General features: G+C 39.1%; 1 protein-coding gene and 1 non-coding gene across 4 annotated transcripts in view; one reads left to right on the top strand and one right to left on the bottom strand.

Moving 5' to 3' along the window:
• Pip4k2a (phosphatidylinositol-5-phosphate 4-kinase type 2 alpha) overlaps window positions 1-18892 on the bottom strand; it is a 154205-nt gene that overhangs the window by 58786 nt on the left and 76527 nt on the right. For all 3 annotated transcript variants that reach the window (XM_077802993.1, XM_077802992.1, XM_077802991.1), the window contains exons 2-3: window positions 2746-2843; window positions 913-1009 (exon numbers count right to left, since the gene is read on the bottom strand). In XM_077802993.1, coding sequence (XP_077659119.1) covers window positions 913-1009; window positions 2746-2843 — 195 coding nt within the window. The remainder of the gene's footprint in view (window positions 1-912; window positions 1010-2745; window positions 2844-18892) is intronic.
• LOC144257059 (small nucleolar RNA U13) lies at window positions 14061-14163 on the top strand. Its single transcript, XR_013344371.1, has one exon. It is a non-coding gene; the product is annotated as a small nucleolar RNA U13 (small nucleolar RNA).

The following is an 18892-nucleotide window of genomic DNA, read 5'->3' on the forward strand; positions in this document are numbered from 1 at the left end:
TTGCTTAGCGCCTCACTTTTGCTGAAGCTGGCTTTGAACTTGAGATTCTCCTGTCTCAGCCTCCCGAGCTGCTGGGATTACAAGCGTGTGCCACTGTGCCCCACTTGAAAGTGTTTATTGTAACTGAAAAGATTTAAAATAAGTCAGTACTTAGAATTCTATTCGTAAGGAAATCCTTATGGATCTGGTTGACTATATTAAACTTTAACCAACGTCAGGTCCTTTCTTAGGAAAATGATCATGCAACAAGAAATATTTAAAAAGTTAAGCTGTATTTCAAAGTTAAAATCAAGACCAGGCAAAGACAGGGAGTGAAGCAACAGTGCCTATTTACATGTGGGAGGAGCTGAGAGCAAGAGGAAGATGTTCCACAGCACTGTGCCAAGAACTGGTGGGTTCCTGGTGGTGACAACAGTGCCATGGCCACTCTACAATCTAGCATTGTAGTGCGCAAAGTGTGGCCTTTGATGAAAACACTGTGTCAAGCGTCAGAGTTTGCCAATTCAACAAGCAGCAAATCAGCAAGAAAACAATTTTTGAGATTCCTGTGAATTCAGCGCGCACACACACACACACACACACACTGGCACAGCTGTGGACACACCTGACCGCAGAAATCAGGAGGCAGCTCCTCTGGTAGAAACTTCCACCTGGAAATGAGAGTGTTCACCAAATGCTCACAGCTTGGTCTCTTTCCAAAGAAGAGTCATTTCTTATAAGAAATTGCATACGGGGCCCTAACTTTGAGAACTCTTTACTTCAGAAAGAACATTGAAAACTGCTTATACAAAATGCAGACTGGTACTATATACACACTTATAATGATAAAAATATACAAATCCAGTTTTACAGAGCAAAAGGTATGATGGAACCCACTTTCCAGCCAAGGCAACTGTTACAAAAGCAACTCACCTGGAAATCCTGGTCATCGATTCCAAACCTCTCTCGCAAGTTACGGAAAACCATCGGGCAGTATTCCTTGAACTTGAAGTGGCTTGGCATGTTTTCTCTGAAATGATCACATTGTGGAATAAAGCTCAGTCAGAAGAGTTAGCTACATTGAATCTGCTCCCATTTAGCTCTTTGTGTACCAAGGAAGTGCCTGGAGTTCACTGTCCTGGATGATTTCACAGAACCAGGTACAACCCAGTAAGATCTAGGAGACAGGGCTGGATTGTGACTCAGTGGTAGAGCACTTGCCTAATATGTGTGAGGCACTGGGTTTGATCCTCAGCACTGCATACAAATAAATAAAATAAAGGTCCATCAACAACTAAAATAAAAAATTAAAAAATATCTAGGAGGCAGAAGGGGACAGATACCACCTTCTGTCTCAAATATATTTAGACTGTGTGACCCCTTAACCCTGGCCACGCGTAATAGCCATTCCCCATAGAAGAGGTGGAGGTGGAGAGGCCAGGTAGAGGGAAACAGTGAAGAACAAGAAGCAGGAGTGCGAGAAAGGGGCAGCCCAGCAACCCCCACAGTGGTCCCCATGTTGTTCTGTTACTAAGGCCCCAAATAACCTGTTGTATATAGATACCACATTCTACATTTCCACGGAGAAAATTCCTAGAAAAGCTAACCTTTACACAACATTACGGGAAGTATGAACACGTCAGTTTCATACGAGAACAATAACCCCATTAAGAAATTTCATGAAGGTCTGGGATGTGGTTCAGTATGGAGTGCTTGTCTAGTATGTGTAAGGCCCTAGGTTTCATCCCCTAGCACCACAGAAAATAGAAAGGAAAAGAAAATGAAAAAGAAATTTCATAATTGATCCACATGTGGGAGGGATTTCTTAGAGAAATTTCTACTCCTTCATGTAGAATTGCTTCCCCCTTTGTGTTCCCATGGATCCAAATACATAAATTACATACACACATTACCCCCCCCCGCCTTTTTTTTTTTGGTTCTGTGGATTGAATCCAGAGGCACTTAACCACTGAGCCACATCCCAGCCCTTTTTTATATTTTATTTAGAGACAGGATCTTGCTGAGTTGTTTAAGGCCTCTCTAAACTGCTGACTGGCTTTGATCTCTTGATCTTCCTGCCTCAGCCTCCCAAATGACTGGGAATACAGGTATGCACCACCATGCCTGGTGATACACCCTTATTACTGTACTTTGCACACTACTTTACAGTGATTTGTTCATGTGTCAGTGTTCAACTACTGGTCTGATGGTGATCCCTGGTGGGCAGGGCAATATCTTATATATCACTGCATTTCTCACTCTCAATGGATTACCTAAGATCGAATAGGTGCTCCCTGATGATGCCTAAAATAACATTCCATGAAGAAGAATATTCTTAATATCCAATATGGTACCCAATTATGTGTTATAGGAATATACCTTAATTCGTTATTGTTCTATGATGCAGTCATTGCTGTTCATAAAATTATCATTTTCAAAGTGTTGTGCAAGAGAGCAGAGGTTCATCATTGCTCAAAAATTCAAGCAATTTACAGCTTCAAAATTTTAAATTGTAATGAAAGTATCACTTTTAACGTATAAGATATTCATAGAGAACAATATGCCATATGGCAAAAGGATATTATCCCAGAGGGCCTGCTGTTGCTTCTCTGAAAATGACAGATGGTTATGTTTATCACAGGATTAACTTCATCAGCAAAACTTTACTCCTACCCATTGAAAAAATTATGTGATTACAGAAATTCACAAAAATCATACTCTTACAGCAGCCCCAGCAGGCCTATGAGAGGTTGCACTTGTACTTACTTGTTAAAAAGGTGATTGTCCACCTTTATCTTTGAATAGGCTTTGAAGTCATCTGGCATCAACATGACAGGGATTTGAACATGGCTCAGTTCATTGATCTAGAAAAATAGAAAATAAATAGCACCAGTTATTACCATCCTGGTGGGAAAGGCTTGGCTTAAATGCATACTGGCGAAGAAAACCTGGTTGCCTGCTCTCCCTCCTCCCTACTCCTACTCCAAACTTTCTTCCTCACTCCCTCGTCAGACTTTATCCACTACCTCCCGGCTCCCATCCAGCTCTAGCTGCTGCTTCTTATCTCTCTGTCTGATGCTGGACCTTAGTGGCCACTGGTAGTGACCAAGGGGGATACTGGGGGTGGGGGGTAGCCTTCAAGGCCACCTGTCCCTACTTGTCCCCATTCTACTCTCCTCCGTTCCCTCTAGACCCTTGGCCCAGGGCTCCTTTGATCATATTTCCAAGACAACTCCTCTCTGTTCTCTGAGATGGATTTTTAATTTTGAGGTAAATATTCGTTGATTAATAGACGTGATTTAAACTTTGGAGAGCTCAAATAATAATAATGACATTCAGGAGGTCTTTACCATTCTTAAGGGAACTAAGGTTAAAAAAAATATATTGGGGTAGGGCATAAGTTACCAAGAGAGGAAACTTCTCAGAGGGAACAAGGAAGACAGCCGGCCTGGGACTACATGAGAGGAAGACGGACTGGACAGGAGTTTGGAACAAAAGCAAAGCTGTGGTTCCAGAGGACGCAGGGTAGAATCCAGTTCTGTTTAAATTCCAGTGAGTGACAGGGGCAGCTTCTCACATAGGACTGTGAAAAACTTGACCTTTCTTCTTGATTAATCATTTTTGTATCATGGTTTTCAAAGTACACACCTCCCTTGTTGCTGGCAATATAAGCCACTTTAAAGATCTAGACTTCCAGTAGAATGGAAGGTACTCTAAGGAGTCTCAGTTCCCCAAAGTAAAGACGAGCAAACAAATAAACAAACAAAACATGAGTTCCTTGATACAGCAGTTTTTAACACATTGCTGGGTTCACAGAAAGCAAGTCTCCAAGGCACTCTCCTTCCCACAGTGAGTGTCATCCAAAGGGACTGTGATCATGTTTGTCAAGTAAGCCTGAAGACTAATGCCAATCTCAACGCTTTCTTGAGCCAAGGTTAAAGGGTTCAGAGGCTTAAAGACAACACAGGAACTTAAAAGAGTGATAACAAAATGTGAAAGAACTGGGGTGGGTCTTCTGGGCAGAACTGAGAGTCGACTTGCAGTGCATGGTAGCTGATTTTTAGAGAAAGCAAGTGACCTTGAGGAGTGGCAGGCCAGCAGAATTTGACTTCAGGAGTCCTTCAGGTTTAAGGATTTTTGCTGGTGACGTGTGATATAAAGATAAAGGAGCAAGGGAGTTCCAGGACAATCACTTGGAAATGGAAAATTGGTATAAAATACAATCTCTGACTATACTGAATTTCCATTATAGCTAATGGGGCAGGACATCACAACACAAGAGTCAAATACAAGGCAGCTACAAGAAATAGCAAAGTCTTGTCAATAAATGCCACAGGAACTCAGAGCACGGAGTGCACTGTCACAGGTGAGGGTGAAGGGCTTCTCGGGGGGAGCAAAGTCTGATGTGGTGCCAGAGGAACGGTGAGCCATGACTAAGGTGCCATTGAAGTCTGGGGTCTAGGGATGTAGGTAGCTCAGTGAGGGTGCCCTTGCCTAGCATGCACAAGGGCCTGGCTTCACTGTCTAGCACTGGGGTCAAAAACAAAAACAAAAAATGCCAGGGAAGCAGTATGTGGTGGTGCATGCCTGTAATCCCAGCTACCCTGGAGGCTGAGGCAGGAGGATGCCAAATTTGAGTCCATCTTCAGCAATTTAGCAGGACTTTTTTCCAGAATAAATTAAAAAAGGGCTGGGAATACAGCCTCCGGTAGAGCCAGAGGCCCTGGATTTGATCGTCAGTGCCCCTTTCCACCACACACACACACACACACACACACACACACACACACACACACACCTACCTACCTCCAGGGAATATGTACTTTTAGTTATTTCTAGAAGTCTCATTTCTTATAAATCAGGCTGCCTCCAGAGTTAGGGAATACTTGGTCCTCATCAGTAGGAAGACAGGAAATGAGAAGACAAATCAAAGATGATTACACTTACAGCTTGGTTTACGTACAGAAGATCTGAAACTAACAAAGAACTTCAGATTATACAGTCTAATCTCTCATTGTGCAGATTATAATATGTCCTGGGATAGCTGTAGCTATAGCTTTGTAATTGAGGAGCAGGTTGAGATGAGTTATGCTCTTTATTTCATGGCTACTTTCTCTTTCTTCCAGACTGCCTTTCATTCACAGTAGGTTCAAATTTCCTTTGGCCCCCACCCCCACTAAACACACAAATCTACTTCCAAACTTCTAGATGTAATGATCTGTGAACAAATAATTCATGAACCAGAAAATCTACCACTTAAACTATCTACACATATATTTTAGTAGTATACCTATATGAGCCCTTATATTATTTTTTTCTATAGGCACATTTCATTTTGTTGTATATGAGGATTGGCAGTCATTCATCAGGTTTATTGAACTGTAGTAACTCCCCACAGCCTGGTCTTTGAAAGGTCATTTAACTTCTTGGGAACACTCTCCTTTAGCTTATTATTGTGCTATTCATTACATACACTAAACTGTGTGGCTTGTTTCTAGTTTAAATTGATGAGCTGGTGCAGGTAATAAGAATGACCTACCATCTTTAATAAGGTGGGGTTAATCCTATTAATTTCTGTATTTCAACTGTGGCTCTTGCTTGGGTGTGAACTTGACGTTTTCAGGACAAAATTCTTAGATTTAGAAGTCTTCAGTTTGGGAAAATTATAATTTATTGGTTTGATATTCTACCTAGCTCAACCATTCTATATGGCCCATTCCAGAATTGATAACAAAATGAACAATAATTGATCATTAGTTTATATTTATTATCAGTATTTTTTAAGCAAAGAATTAATATGTTGTCTGCCTTTATAGATACTTAAATTGAGGAACACATATTTATGAAGGTTATATAATATTCATGAAAGGAAACAAAAAGATTTGTATTAACTGTTACTATTTTGAAGGAAAGAATAATACCCCCCTTAGGAATAAGCATACATTATGAAATCCAAAATTTATGGAGATAAAAGTGGTTTTGGAGTTTATTAAAATTTTATTAGGTTAGCTTAAAAATGGAAAGCGATAGTTATATTACTCAGGCACATTGACAGTTCTTTCAGGTTGCAAATATTTAATGAACTCTTATAACAAAAGGGCAATACCATTTTATACTTGAGAAGTACTTAACAGTTGTCAAACCACTCTGGCAAATATACTCTGGTTTTCTATTTCTGCTGATAGTCATATTCACAGTTCTATAATGCTCATTATTTTGTGAGTGTATTAGAAATACTTCCACGTGGAGAGGCTGCAGGCTGGGTATTTTTGCACCCTGGGAATGATGTGTTCCTGTTTATGCTGGGACAGTCACCCCCAAAACACAGGTGTGGATCAGCACTGCCTCTCTGCCTAGCCATCGGGCATGGGTGCTGACAATGCTGGGGCCCAACATATGAAATAAAGCAGCTTTGTTGTCAATATCAGTGGAAACAAGGCCAAAAGTGGGCAGGGAGGTTGTGTGCAAAAGTTTAGTACAAAGTGTCCACATGTCCCTGATTGTATTATAATTCAACAGTGAAGGAAGCAGGAGGGCAGAGAGGAGTTGGCATGGTGGAAGGAAGGAGTTTTGCTTAGCTGTGCCTCCGCTCACTTTATTACTCGTTGCTCGTGCTTACTGGACATGTGCCAAACATCATGTTAAACACTCTGGACACAGTATCTTATCTGATCTTCACAACCCAATGTAGTAAGAACTGTCGTTATCCCCCATTTTACAGCTAAGGAAATTGAGGCATAGTGAGATCAGGTAAGATACTAGCTTCTAAATGGTTGAGCTGTACCTGGAATCCAGCCTAAGCTGAAATCTTCCTAGTCAAGGCAGTTCACTTGAGTTACCTCAGGTACATAATTCAGGGAGTAGGACTGACAGAACCCAAGACCATTCAAACATTTGTTTTCTGTGAGGTTGGGAGTCATGGTGCATCCATAAGGCATCTACCTTAAGTTTATGTCTTTACTGTGTTAAAAATTGTAAGGATTTCTTGTTTTCTTAAAGTATAAATGCAATGGTAACTGCATGTTTAATTTATTGAATTAACTGAATATGCACCATGATCTATAATTAAACCAGCAGAGGTTTCTACAGCACCATTTAAATTTGGAAAAGGCCTGGGTCACTGAACAGTTATCATCCCCCTGACATTGCCTATCACTTCCAAAAAGGAAAAATAAATATTCCCCAAAGCTCTACTTAAATCTTAATGATTCGTAAACAGTATCCTTGAAGGATGTAAAATCAATTTCCAAAGAAATTATTTATTAGAAATAATTATTTTAGTTTTACTTTAAGAAAAAACATGTTTAACGAAAAGTGCAGTAAAATTAATGTGTATTTCCTCTTAAAATGCCATATAGCCCAACTCAGAAAAGGTGTCTCAATTCCTCTCCTCAGCAAGACATTCCAATTTACATCAAATGCAAGTTCCCTCCAACACTGTAAAACACAGGTTTGTTATTTTGTGAGTTAGCTTTGCTGACTGCAGTGAACATCACTCCTGCAGATGCGAGACCGAATTCACACTGGTAAGGAAACAGAGGTTGCAATTAAGCTTCAAAAAAATAGAAATAATAAATAGCTACTGGACAAGAAATAAATAAGCAAGACGCAGCTGGCAACAGTTCTGAAATTAAGGCATGCAGAGGTATCCCCACAAAGCCCATGCTGCAACACTTTAAAAGTAAACCTCACTAATTTATAAGATTTTTAAGTCAAGCAAAGAATGTGTTCATAAATGGTGAAGCAATATTATTGACAATTGATTCATATACATTCACTCTAAACACAATGTTCTCAGACTAATGCATAATTAGCAACTGATTTTCATTCAGCTAAGAATACACAAAAAGGAAAAACAAAAACAAAAACAAAACCCTTACATGTAGAGGAGACACTGAGATAATCTGATTATAGTAAAGAAGATTCCCTTCAAATTATGCCTTATTGAGATGAAATAGGAAGTATCCAGTGTGGGAGCTGCTGGCTACACTGCTGTTATCAACTCTTAACAGAGGGACCTACATGGTGGCAATGCAGCTTTGGGCTAAGAGGGGAGATGACAGTGGAGTGGGATGATCTTGAAAGACCCACTATCCCTCCTCCAAATCTCAAGATGCAGGTTGAAAAGGGCTTATTTATCTCCCAAGCAACATTCTTACCACTTAAGTATGAGTGCATATTTATAAGTATAATTTAATAATAAAGTGAGAAATTTCAAGGTGATAAACCAGAGCAGAATAAGCACCAAGGATTCATGATCAGCAAGGACCCAATGGAAAAAGCACAGTAATACATAACCAAAGGATGATAGTTTTGGATACTAGTTTAACTTTCATTCATTTCTTAGGTGAATTAACAACTAACAAATATGCCATACAGAGTCCACAGACTTTACCCGATTTTCAACTGCTTTCAGCTTCTACAAAAGGATTCTGACTTCATGATAAAATATGTAATATGACGTCACCACTAGTATTAATTTCTCCCCCCTCTTCCATAACTTCTTTTTATCAGTATCTGAAAGTTCTTTCCACTTGCTGGACTTAGCCTAAAAAAAATTAGGCCCCAACTTCCTTAATAAGACTCCTGCGGTGCAAGAATTAAAATCAAGAATCAATAAATGGGATGGACTCAAACTAAAAAATTTCTTCTCAGCAAAAGAAACAATCTGTGAGGTGAATAGAGGGCCTACATCTTGAGAGCAAATCTTTACCTCTCACACATCAGATAGAGCACTAATCTCCAGGGTATATAAAGAACTCAAAAAGCTAAGTACCAAAAAACAAATAACCCAATCAATAAATGGGCCAAGGACCTGAACAGACACTTCTCAAAAGAGGATATACAATCAATCAACAAATATATGAAAAAATGTTCATCATTAGAAATTAGAGAAATGCAAATTAAAACCACTCCAAGATTTCATCTCACTCCAGTCAGAATGGCAGCTATTATGCATACAAACAACAGTAAGAGTTGGCGAGAATGTGGGGGAAAAAGGTACACTCATACACTGCTGATGGAACTGCAAATTGGTGCAGCCAATATGGAAAGCAGTATGGAGATTTCTTGGAAAATTGGGAATGGAACCACCATTTGACCCAGTTATCTCTCTCCTTGGTCTATACCTAAAGGACTTAAAAACAGCATACTACAGGGACACAGCCACATCAATGTTTATAGCAGCACAATTCACAATAGTCTGCAAGTGCCCTGAACCCCTATCTTCTAGTAGTCATGATTTTAGTTTTCTGCTTATCTACTTCCTAAAGTGAATGAACCCCTAGGTTCATTCAATAGATGAATGGGTAAAAGATGTGGCATATATACACAATGGAATATTACTCAGCAATAAAAGAGAATAAAATCATGGCATTTGCAGGTAAATGGATGGAGTTAGAGCAGATAATGCTAAGTGAAGTTAGCCAATCCCCAAAAACCAAATGCTGAATGTTTTCTTTGATATAAGGAGGCTGATTCATAGAGGAATAGGGAGAGGGAGCATGGGAGGAATAGACAAACTCTAGATAGGGCAGAGAGGTTGAAGGGAAAGGGAGGGGGCATGGGGTAATTAATGATGGTGGAATGTGTTGATCACTATCATCCAAGTACAGGTATGAAGACACAAATTGGTGTGAACATACTTTGTATACAACCAGAAGGGGAAAAAAAAATCCCCAAATTCTTTTGTGGCTCCAGTTGATAAACCATATAATTCCTCCCCCTACTAATCACTAACTTTAAAGATTTTTCTGCTTTGGGGTTCATTCACTTTAGGAAGTAGATAATCAGAAAACTAAAATCATGACTACTAGATGATAGGGGTTCAGGGCACTTGCAGGATGCAGGAATGCATCATAGCTGGAGGTTTTAGAACTGAAGTCACTGAGTTGTCCCTCAGTTATACAAAACCACTTCAGTCCCATTTCTAAGAAAATATTTTCCACAGTATGACCTAGAAAAGCTGTCAGGATTGTACACTCTCTTGCCATACTCTTCTTCAGAGGCCTCGGCACTCACTATTCCTGCAGGGAGGGAGGTTTGATGAGGACAGAGAAGAATTTAACAGCTTATAATTGTAAATAGCAATTAGGCAGGCTGCCTGGTTGACACAGAATTAGTCTCCTTGGGTGTGACAACTATGACCACTCCTCCCAAAACCTGGGAGTAGACGGAAGAAAATCTTTTGTCTGTCTGTCTGTCTGTCTGTCTCTCTCTCTTTGGTAAAATGTGGATATCACCACTAGGTGTGTGCCGAAGTTCATGTTTCTGATGTGAAGTGGTAACAATGACAATATCCTTAGAACAAAGACCATCCTTTTTGCCAGCTTGAGCCAGGGAGTTGGAGACTAACCTTCAGGAGATCCCATCTCCTGAAGAAAGTATGAAGGAGAGAGAAGAAAAGAAAGAGCATAATATTCCTTTACATTTTTCTACTAATTTTCTTAGTAAGTTTGGTGATAGAGGAAACTACCTAAAATTTTTGTATCAGAGTTTATTTCTTTTTATTTGAAAACTATTAGTAACTTCAAATTCTATATTAGGGAAAAAGAACTCCACTGACTTGAGCATCATTTGGAAATAATTTTTATAATGTTGTAATTAATATTGGTTCAAATAATTAAGAACTTTAAAGATGAATTCCCAGTATGACTCAAGTGTGTAGCCCATACTTGGAATGGAGTGGCTCCTATTATAACTTACACTGCAAACTGAGTAGCAATTTGAAAGTTCTGAGGTTTCAGAGAGACAGCAAATTAGAGTCAATTATAGAGGCAGGAAAAAAAACAGGCGGCTGAAAATGTTTGTGAAATGTACTTTTATTTGTCTTAGGGCAAGAGGTCAACTTTCTACAGCTGCTTCATCAATATTCATTTTCTAAGATCTTTTTGGAAAAGTTAATGTCTTTATGTTTACAGATAAGACTGAATAAAGATTGAGTACATTTTAATTAAAACCTTCTTCTGATATGTGAGCTACCTTCCAATATGCAGAAAATAAATGCTTTATTTTGATAAGCCAAATAAAATTGTCCTGATAAGAAAGCTAAGCTGAGATGTGACTGCAACCACAGGTCTGTCCTTCCAGTACCTGTAAACTCCAAAGTCTAAATTAATACACGTAAGGAATTTTTTTGTTTGTTTTTCTGTTGAACAAGAATCATTAAGTCGGGGGCTGGGGACATGGCTCAAGCGGTAGCGCGCTTGCCTGGCATGCGTGCGGCCCGGGTTCGATCCTCAGCACCACATACCAACAAAAAATAGAACTAAAAAATAAATATTAAAAAATTCTCTCTCTCTCTCTCTCTCTCTCTCTCTCTCTCTCTCTCTCTCTCCTCTCTCACTCTCTCTTTAAAAAAAAAAAAAAAAGAATCATTAAGTCAATTTTTTTCTTGTTGTTGCTTTGTGTGTGTGTGTGTGTGTGTAGCTAGGGACTGAACTCAGGCCTTGCACATGCAAGGCAGGTCACTCTACCAACTGAGCTACATCCCCAACCCTAAGTCAGTCTTTTGATTAGTGGCTACTTAACTAAAATTAAAATGTCTTCAGAAATATTTAAACTCTGGCTTCAAATCTTACTTTAATTTATAATAGAGATACAAACTCTATCATCCGCCAACATGGTATCTTTAAACTTGATCAGACACTTCCGATGGATGTGCCTGGTTGGCTGGCACACTGCCAACTTCATCCAAAGAATGGAGTCATATTAAAATTTCACCTCACATAAACCATAGAACCTGACATGAAACTAACTGAACTAAAGCCAAAAATGTATGAGCTATTATGGAGGTAATATTAGCTTTTAAAAATATCCAGAAAAGACTTTGCCAATGAAAACAAGCACTTACAATATGATCTATTCTAAAGGATCCCAGGCTGAGAGTCAAGAGACTGTGACTGGGTGCTAGTCCTACCACTTGTTCACTGCCTGACCTCAAGCAAAGGGCCCTGGCTCTCCTGATCTCACTTTATATTTTTAAAAGTGGGTTTGAGAAGAAATCTCAAGTGATGTGCTGTTTGGCCCAGACAGTGATTTAGAAAATGCATGAATTAATTGCCAAAATTCAGACTTGAGAAAATTTACATACAAATTTGAATTTCTGGCTTCTTTTAAAAATGGACAGGGATGAGCTGGCACGGAGCCTGGCATTACTCATCTGTTGCTGAGCGGCTGCAGCATGCACCCTCTACTTGGGCACAGTTCCTGCCACTCCCTATAGCCTCTGCCTGGATGGCTTTACTCATTCTAGGGTTTCAGCCACCACTGGACGCCAGCTCCTGGCCCTTGGAGGAAGTTTCTCAAATATAAATGGAAGATGCAGGGCCCCCAGCAATTCTGATGGGGGCCGCCAACTCTCAGAGCCCTCTGGGAGTGGTGTCTGGCTGTTCGTGCTGAAGATGAGGTAGAGTTTAGCATGTCACACAGTTGTCCCCTTCCACCCTGGTGCCCCTGGAAGATAGCCATGCCTTTAGAAACCAATCACTTTCATACATCATTAATAAGACCTGCAAGACAGTGGAGAAGGGACAGAGGTGCACAGTTCTTCATTTCTAAAACAAGGATTTCTTCAGCAGACTTCATAGTCGGAAGCTATATTAAGGTTCCAGAAGGGAAACACTGAATTCCTGATTCAGAGCTAGACATTGTCCCCCACCACCACCACCACACACACACACACACACACACACACACAATGAGCACAGAACAGAAAGAGCAGCCAGTTTCACTGCCTAAGATCTGTTCTAAGAGAACAATGTAAGGAAGGTTACCATTATGTCATTTATGCAGCCTTCCTGGATTCCTGTTTTAAGTGATAAATTGACCATGCATTTTTATCTCTTTCCCTTCCAGAAACCATGCTAAAATGACAAGAGGAAGTTAGAGATGGAAAACAAAACAAAACAAAACAAAACAAAGGGAAAAAAAAGACACACACAATCATGGCGAGAACAACTACAGAGCAGACAGCAGAAGAGGAGAAATTTCAATGGGTTTTTAAAAGGCAGAAAATAAGTAGAGGATTTCTAACTGACAGGAGAGGAGAGGAAGCTGCCAGCTCCATGCATGGCCACTTGATGCCTGGGTCTCACAGAGGCCAGCAGGCTCCCCAGCTGGAGTGCAGGTAGGGCACAGACCATGCAATGCCTGTGGTCAACCACGTCAGCCCTTCCCACTGAAGACAGGGTGTTGATTTCTTGAGACCCAGACCCAAGAGACTTCAGGTTTGGAGAGGTCAAGATCAGAGCAGGCTGGGTGGAGCACCAGCTGAGCACAGGAATATATGAAATCTACGCTCTAACCCCTGGGACCTGAGCCTCCAGCACTGCTCTCTGCTGCAATCACTGCACCTGCAGCCTGGGCACACGCACATCACTTTGAGATACAACAGTAAATACCAGGGCAAATAATTATGTGTGTCTGTGTGAACTAGAGTGCAGGTAGAAAATGAAAAGTGCTCAAAGAAAGAGTGTAAAGTGAAAAACCAAGATATAGATGTGTTTAATTTGCTTTCCATCTTTTCTTTTTTTTTTTCCTTTTGGCACTGCAGATTGAAGCATGTGCTAAGTATGTGTCCTATCACTGAGTTACACTCCCAGACCCCATACCTATCTATCTACTTACTTACAGAGGTTATACATTCATATATTTGTTCATGCAACTTACAGAAAGCACAGACAGAGCTGGAGAAGTGGGTTTGGGAATCTGAGGGAGGTTGAAGCTCACCTTCAGTTGGGTACTTCTGTACTTTTAAATCCTATATTGATTGTTATTTTCATAATAGTGGAGGACAGAAAAACCAAAACACCCGAAGAGTATGTGAGGCAAGGGCACAAGCTACATCTAAGGCAAAGCTCCTGTTAGGATTTATACTCTCTGGGAGGAGACAGTAGAATTTCCATTTATATTTATTTTGGATCTAAAAGAATAATCTTTGGGGGCTGGGTCCAGGGCTCTGTTTGTTGCCTTATACATGTGAGGCACTGGGTTCGATCCTCAGCACTGCACAAAAATAAATAAAATAAAGGTATCGTATCTATCTATGATTAAAAAAAAAAAAAAAAAAGAATAACCTTTAGATCTTCCTGGCTCATAAGCATGATGATTGGGTGTTTGCAATGCTGTGTGAGATATGCCTTCTCTAAACCTTGTTTCCAAGTTTTGGCACATATCTGTCTGATGTTAAAAAAAAAATAAGGATAATCTTTATAAAACTGATTAGACAGTTTGACATATGCCCTTAGTAGTCCCTATGTGAAACAATCACGAGCTGCCTCCTACAAAGGAGGCATCTTGAGGAAATGGTAGGAATCCCATAACTTAGAGGGGTTGGCAGGGAACATGCTGGGTCTTTCCCATGACCTGTGTACTGTTCTTGAACAACATACTGCAAATGACTGAGGTTTAAATGTGCCCAGTTAAGTGTATTCACAGATCAGACCATCTGGTTTGAACTAAGTTAAATTAACCCTCACAAAACAAACAAGTGCTTAAAAGGATACCTGCAAAGAAACCACAGTCTGAAGTTACTACTACAAACAAGCAGCAGTTAACAAAGACCTGCCAGAGCCAAGGCAGTTCTCTCCATCAGTTTAACTAAGAGGGGAAGGTGTCATAAGATAGGACAAGAATTGTTCAAAACCAGTTGAAATAAATAGGAAGACTTATTTTAAAACATGGGCTTCCATCCATTTTTATTACTGATAACTGTCCCCAAGTGATGCCTCGAGGTATTAGTTGAGGAAGGCTAGGAATTGCTGAAATGGGAAAGTCATCCAAAATCTCATCACTCAAGGCCTGAAGACAAACACAATGACCAACCTCATGTATTACTAAACTATCAAATTTAGTGCTTCACAAAATTGTATTAATTTTATGATTAATGTACAGGACAGGAACTTCTTGTTAGATTTCATTAATAGCAAAATGCCCTCCACCAAAAAACAAATAAACAAACAAAAAAACCATATGCCACTGGAGAAAAGCTTGATATTCCTACTGAGGTCAAGATGGCTGAAAGTGCACAAAAAACATGAAATCATATTCCCATGAATTCCTTTGTCAGCAAATATTCATTGGCAGATGCACAGAAAACACTGGTCAATATTTCAAGACTCAAGAAGAAAATGAGTTACACAGCACAGGAAGTTTACTTTATAGCTGCATCAGAATAAAGATGATTCTAACTTTGCTTTGGCATTTGCTAAATTACTTGCTATCTTTTAAGAACGACTGTGTGGTTGAGAGGAAAGCAGAGCACAAGTCCTTTAAAAAGTGGTATAATTTAAAAGATGAGTCATGCGCTTTTCCTTTACAAATTGGTGAACCTTGGCAGGGGTCAGAGGTGCCACTTGGCACTATGCTACCTAGCAGCAAAAAAATAAACACCTTAAGCTTCCTTTTAGAGTCAAAGGTGAGACTTAAACGAAGTAAGAAAGTAACTGCTTTTTAACAGAATCCAAAGCTTTGAAAACAGTGGTCAAAAAACAGACATTTGGAAATGTTTCCACTTGTGTGATCTGGTTGCCAAAACAATATGACTGGGTCACTTATGAGAACTCACATCAGCGCATTCAAAAACAAATGTTCAACCCAGTTAGAAACATGGCCAGAGAGTTTCAATCCATTTGTTAATGAATTTTCAATACTTTGTTAAAAGTTTAAAAATGCAAACATCTCCCAGAATCCTTTGAAGTTTTCAGGAAAAATAAAATTTTGCCATCTGAAAGTGAACTAAAACTTTCATAAAGCCAGGGGGATGGGTCGAGAATAGTATGATGATTTTCTACATGTGGCCAGTGATACTATTCTTCCTTTCGTATTTACAAATCTTTGTGAGGTATATTTTTCAACAATGAGAGCCTTAAAACGGAGAATAAAAAATGTGCAAAACTTGGGCTGGGGTGGTGGCTCATTGGCAGAGCCACCACCTTGCCTTGCACATGTGAGGAACTGGGTTCAATCCTCAGCAACGTATAAAAATAAATAAACAAAATAAAGATATTGTGTCCATGTATAACTAAAAAAATTTTTTTAAATGTGCAAAACTTAAAGTGAGGCTTTAAAAAATGACTATTAAAACAAAATTTTCTAAAATATCAAAATTAAATTACATTGTTCTCACTAAAAATTAATCTTAAGAGCGAGAGAGTTTTTATAGTGTTGAAAATATTTTAAAAATGTCACCTGGCTTTTTTAGATTTTATATGCTGTAAAATGAATATAACATTAATATTTATCCATGAATAAAATATATAACTCACATGCATGTCACTATGCTCAGCTTTCACATATACACAGCTATGTAGGTGATTAAAAACAAAAAACAAAAAACAAAAACCAACATCTTGGAGTCTATTGTTCTAGGGAGATTCTCCACAATACAATTATTTTTACTCATCTATACTCCTGGGCTGGGAATAGGGTATTTGGCTGTGGGGCTTGGGGAATTTGAAAATTCCCTAGGTATTCCTGATACAATGCTTTCCTCCTCTGAGTGCTGAGGAAGCACCACGGAAAAAGAAAGTGACCCCATCATGCTCCTGCTGACTGTCAACACTTAGTCATCGCAGCAGCACCATTTAAAAGATGGCTCAGAAACTTTCACATAGACATGGTTTTCCCCCCTTATAACACTGAAGTCATATTACTCTCACTAAACAGAGAGACAAAGTGAAGTTATTCTCTCTCAGCAGAGAGAGAATAAATGGCTTTCTCAGGTCATGAGAAGAAAATATACAAATGGACTCCCTTCGGATGAGCCCCATGCTTCCACCGCACATCCACACAGAAATCTGGAGTCCGACACTGGACCCTAGGGCCCTTTCTACATGGACCTTAGAGTCCTCAAGCAAGTGCCATATAGAGTTTCCTCTGTGGTCTAGCAATTCCCATGATATTTTTCAAGGAAGCGAAGGAACAGCTAAGTCTCCTTCAGTGGGCTTGTGGAAGGATGCATTTGATGAGTTTGCAAAACTCTGACAGTTTGGGATATAAATTGATACCAAGCCAGATACAGTGGCACATGCCTGTATTACCAGTGATTCCAGAGGTTGAGGCAGGAGGATCCCAAGTTTGAGGCCAGTTTCTGTAATTTTGTGAGACCATTAGCAACTTAAACTAAAAAAAAAAAAAAAATTAAAAAGGGCAGGAGAAAAAACTCAGTTGTAAAGCACCTATGGGTTCAATACCTAGCACCAAAAAAACAAACAAAACCAAAAAACCCCAAAAACCCATTATCAAGGAGTTGGGAATGGAAGTGTGTAGCTCAGTGGTAGAGTACAAAACTTAGCATACATGAGGGACTGTGTTGAATCCTCAGCACCAAAACAAAACAACACCTAAAAAAGATATTAAATAATTGCAAGGATTAATACTTTCAGTATTTAAATTTCAATTTTCCATGTTAATTTCTCCTTCCTCAATTTCTAAAACACACTCTGTTCAGAAACTTCTGAATCTAAAAAGTCAATGACCAAATGCAGGGTCATCCATATTTTTTCCTGTTATTTCCTAAGAGTTTTATAGCTCTGTGTTTTACATTTAGATATGTGATCCATTCTGAGCTAATTTTTGTTAGGGTTGTAAGATCTCTGTCTCTATTCATTTTGTTGATTATGAATGTCCAGTTCTTCAATGGACACTGAGGCCTAAATTCTAACAAAAAGTGGTAGTCATTGACTTATTTAACAAGGAGTCCATCGGTCCTAAACGGAATAGGTGATCCTTAAAACTAAATGAAGTATAAATTAGCCATTCCCAAAGGAAACTAATACTGTTCACTTGAAAATAAAAAAAAATCACCAGTTGCTTCTTGGGGGAAAAACAAAACAAAACAAAAACTTCTAAGCTTAGAGCTTTCCTATCCGATATGCTGTATTAGTCATATTTCCCTGGTGAGTTACATTCTTTAGCCCCAAAGACTATTTCAAGCATGTGTAAATGCATTGAAAGAAAGCAAGCCAAGAGGCAACCCAAGCTTTGTCTAAAAAAGAAATAATTGTTTAGCAAACAATATTCCAAAGCTATTGTATTCAGAATAAAAGGATATTGTTTATAAGGCACGCCAGACTACATTTCTTACATGATTTTCTTTTGTCACTGAAAATGTTTCTGAAAATTGAGGATAAACTACCCTGTTCAGCAAATTGTTATAAGACTTTTCAGCTTAGGTTTTAGCGTACCTACCCCTTATCTCATCACACTGAACTGAGGAACACCACTTATTCATAGAGATACAAATTTATTTCATGTTTTGATACAAAGTACAGGGATATGGTTTTTAAAAAAATCATTAGCTTCATCAATTTCTTTTTCATGATTGGAAATTGTTCTTTGTTTGTTTATTTTTTATTGGTACTGGGGATTGAACACAGGATTGCTTTATACTGAGCTACATTCCCAAAACTTTTTATTATTTATTTTGAGACAAGATCTTGCCAAGTTGCCCAAGCTGGCCTTAACTTGTGATCCTCCTGACTCAGCCTCCCTAGTCACTGGGATTATAGGTGAATGCCACCAGACCCAGCTGGAAAAAGGATATTGGTAACTGTTTGTTTATTTTGTACTAGAAATTGAACCCAGGAGTGCTTATTCACTAAGCCATATCCTCAGCCCCCTTTTTTTGTTTGTTTTCAAAACAAAAATGGCCTGATAAATTACTAAAGCTGGCCTTGAACTGTAATTCTCTGGAGTTGCTGGGATTACAGGTGAACACCACCATACCTGGCTGAACCCTTTATTTAGATGCATGTATATTCACTAATAATGTATTTAAGTGCTTTACAAATAACATTTTTTAATCTGGTAAAAAAATAACTGTCACTGTTTCATGATTAATTAATTTTCAAAAACATGTCGTGGCAATTAACATATAGCTCTTATCCACAAATACTCCTGTTCTCAAACTGTC

Source organism: Urocitellus parryii, chromosome 9 (assembly GCF_045843805.1).
Source record: "Urocitellus parryii isolate mUroPar1 chromosome 9, mUroPar1.hap1, whole genome shotgun sequence".
NCBI classification, from domain to species: domain Eukaryota; kingdom Metazoa; phylum Chordata; class Mammalia; order Rodentia; family Sciuridae; genus Urocitellus; species Urocitellus parryii.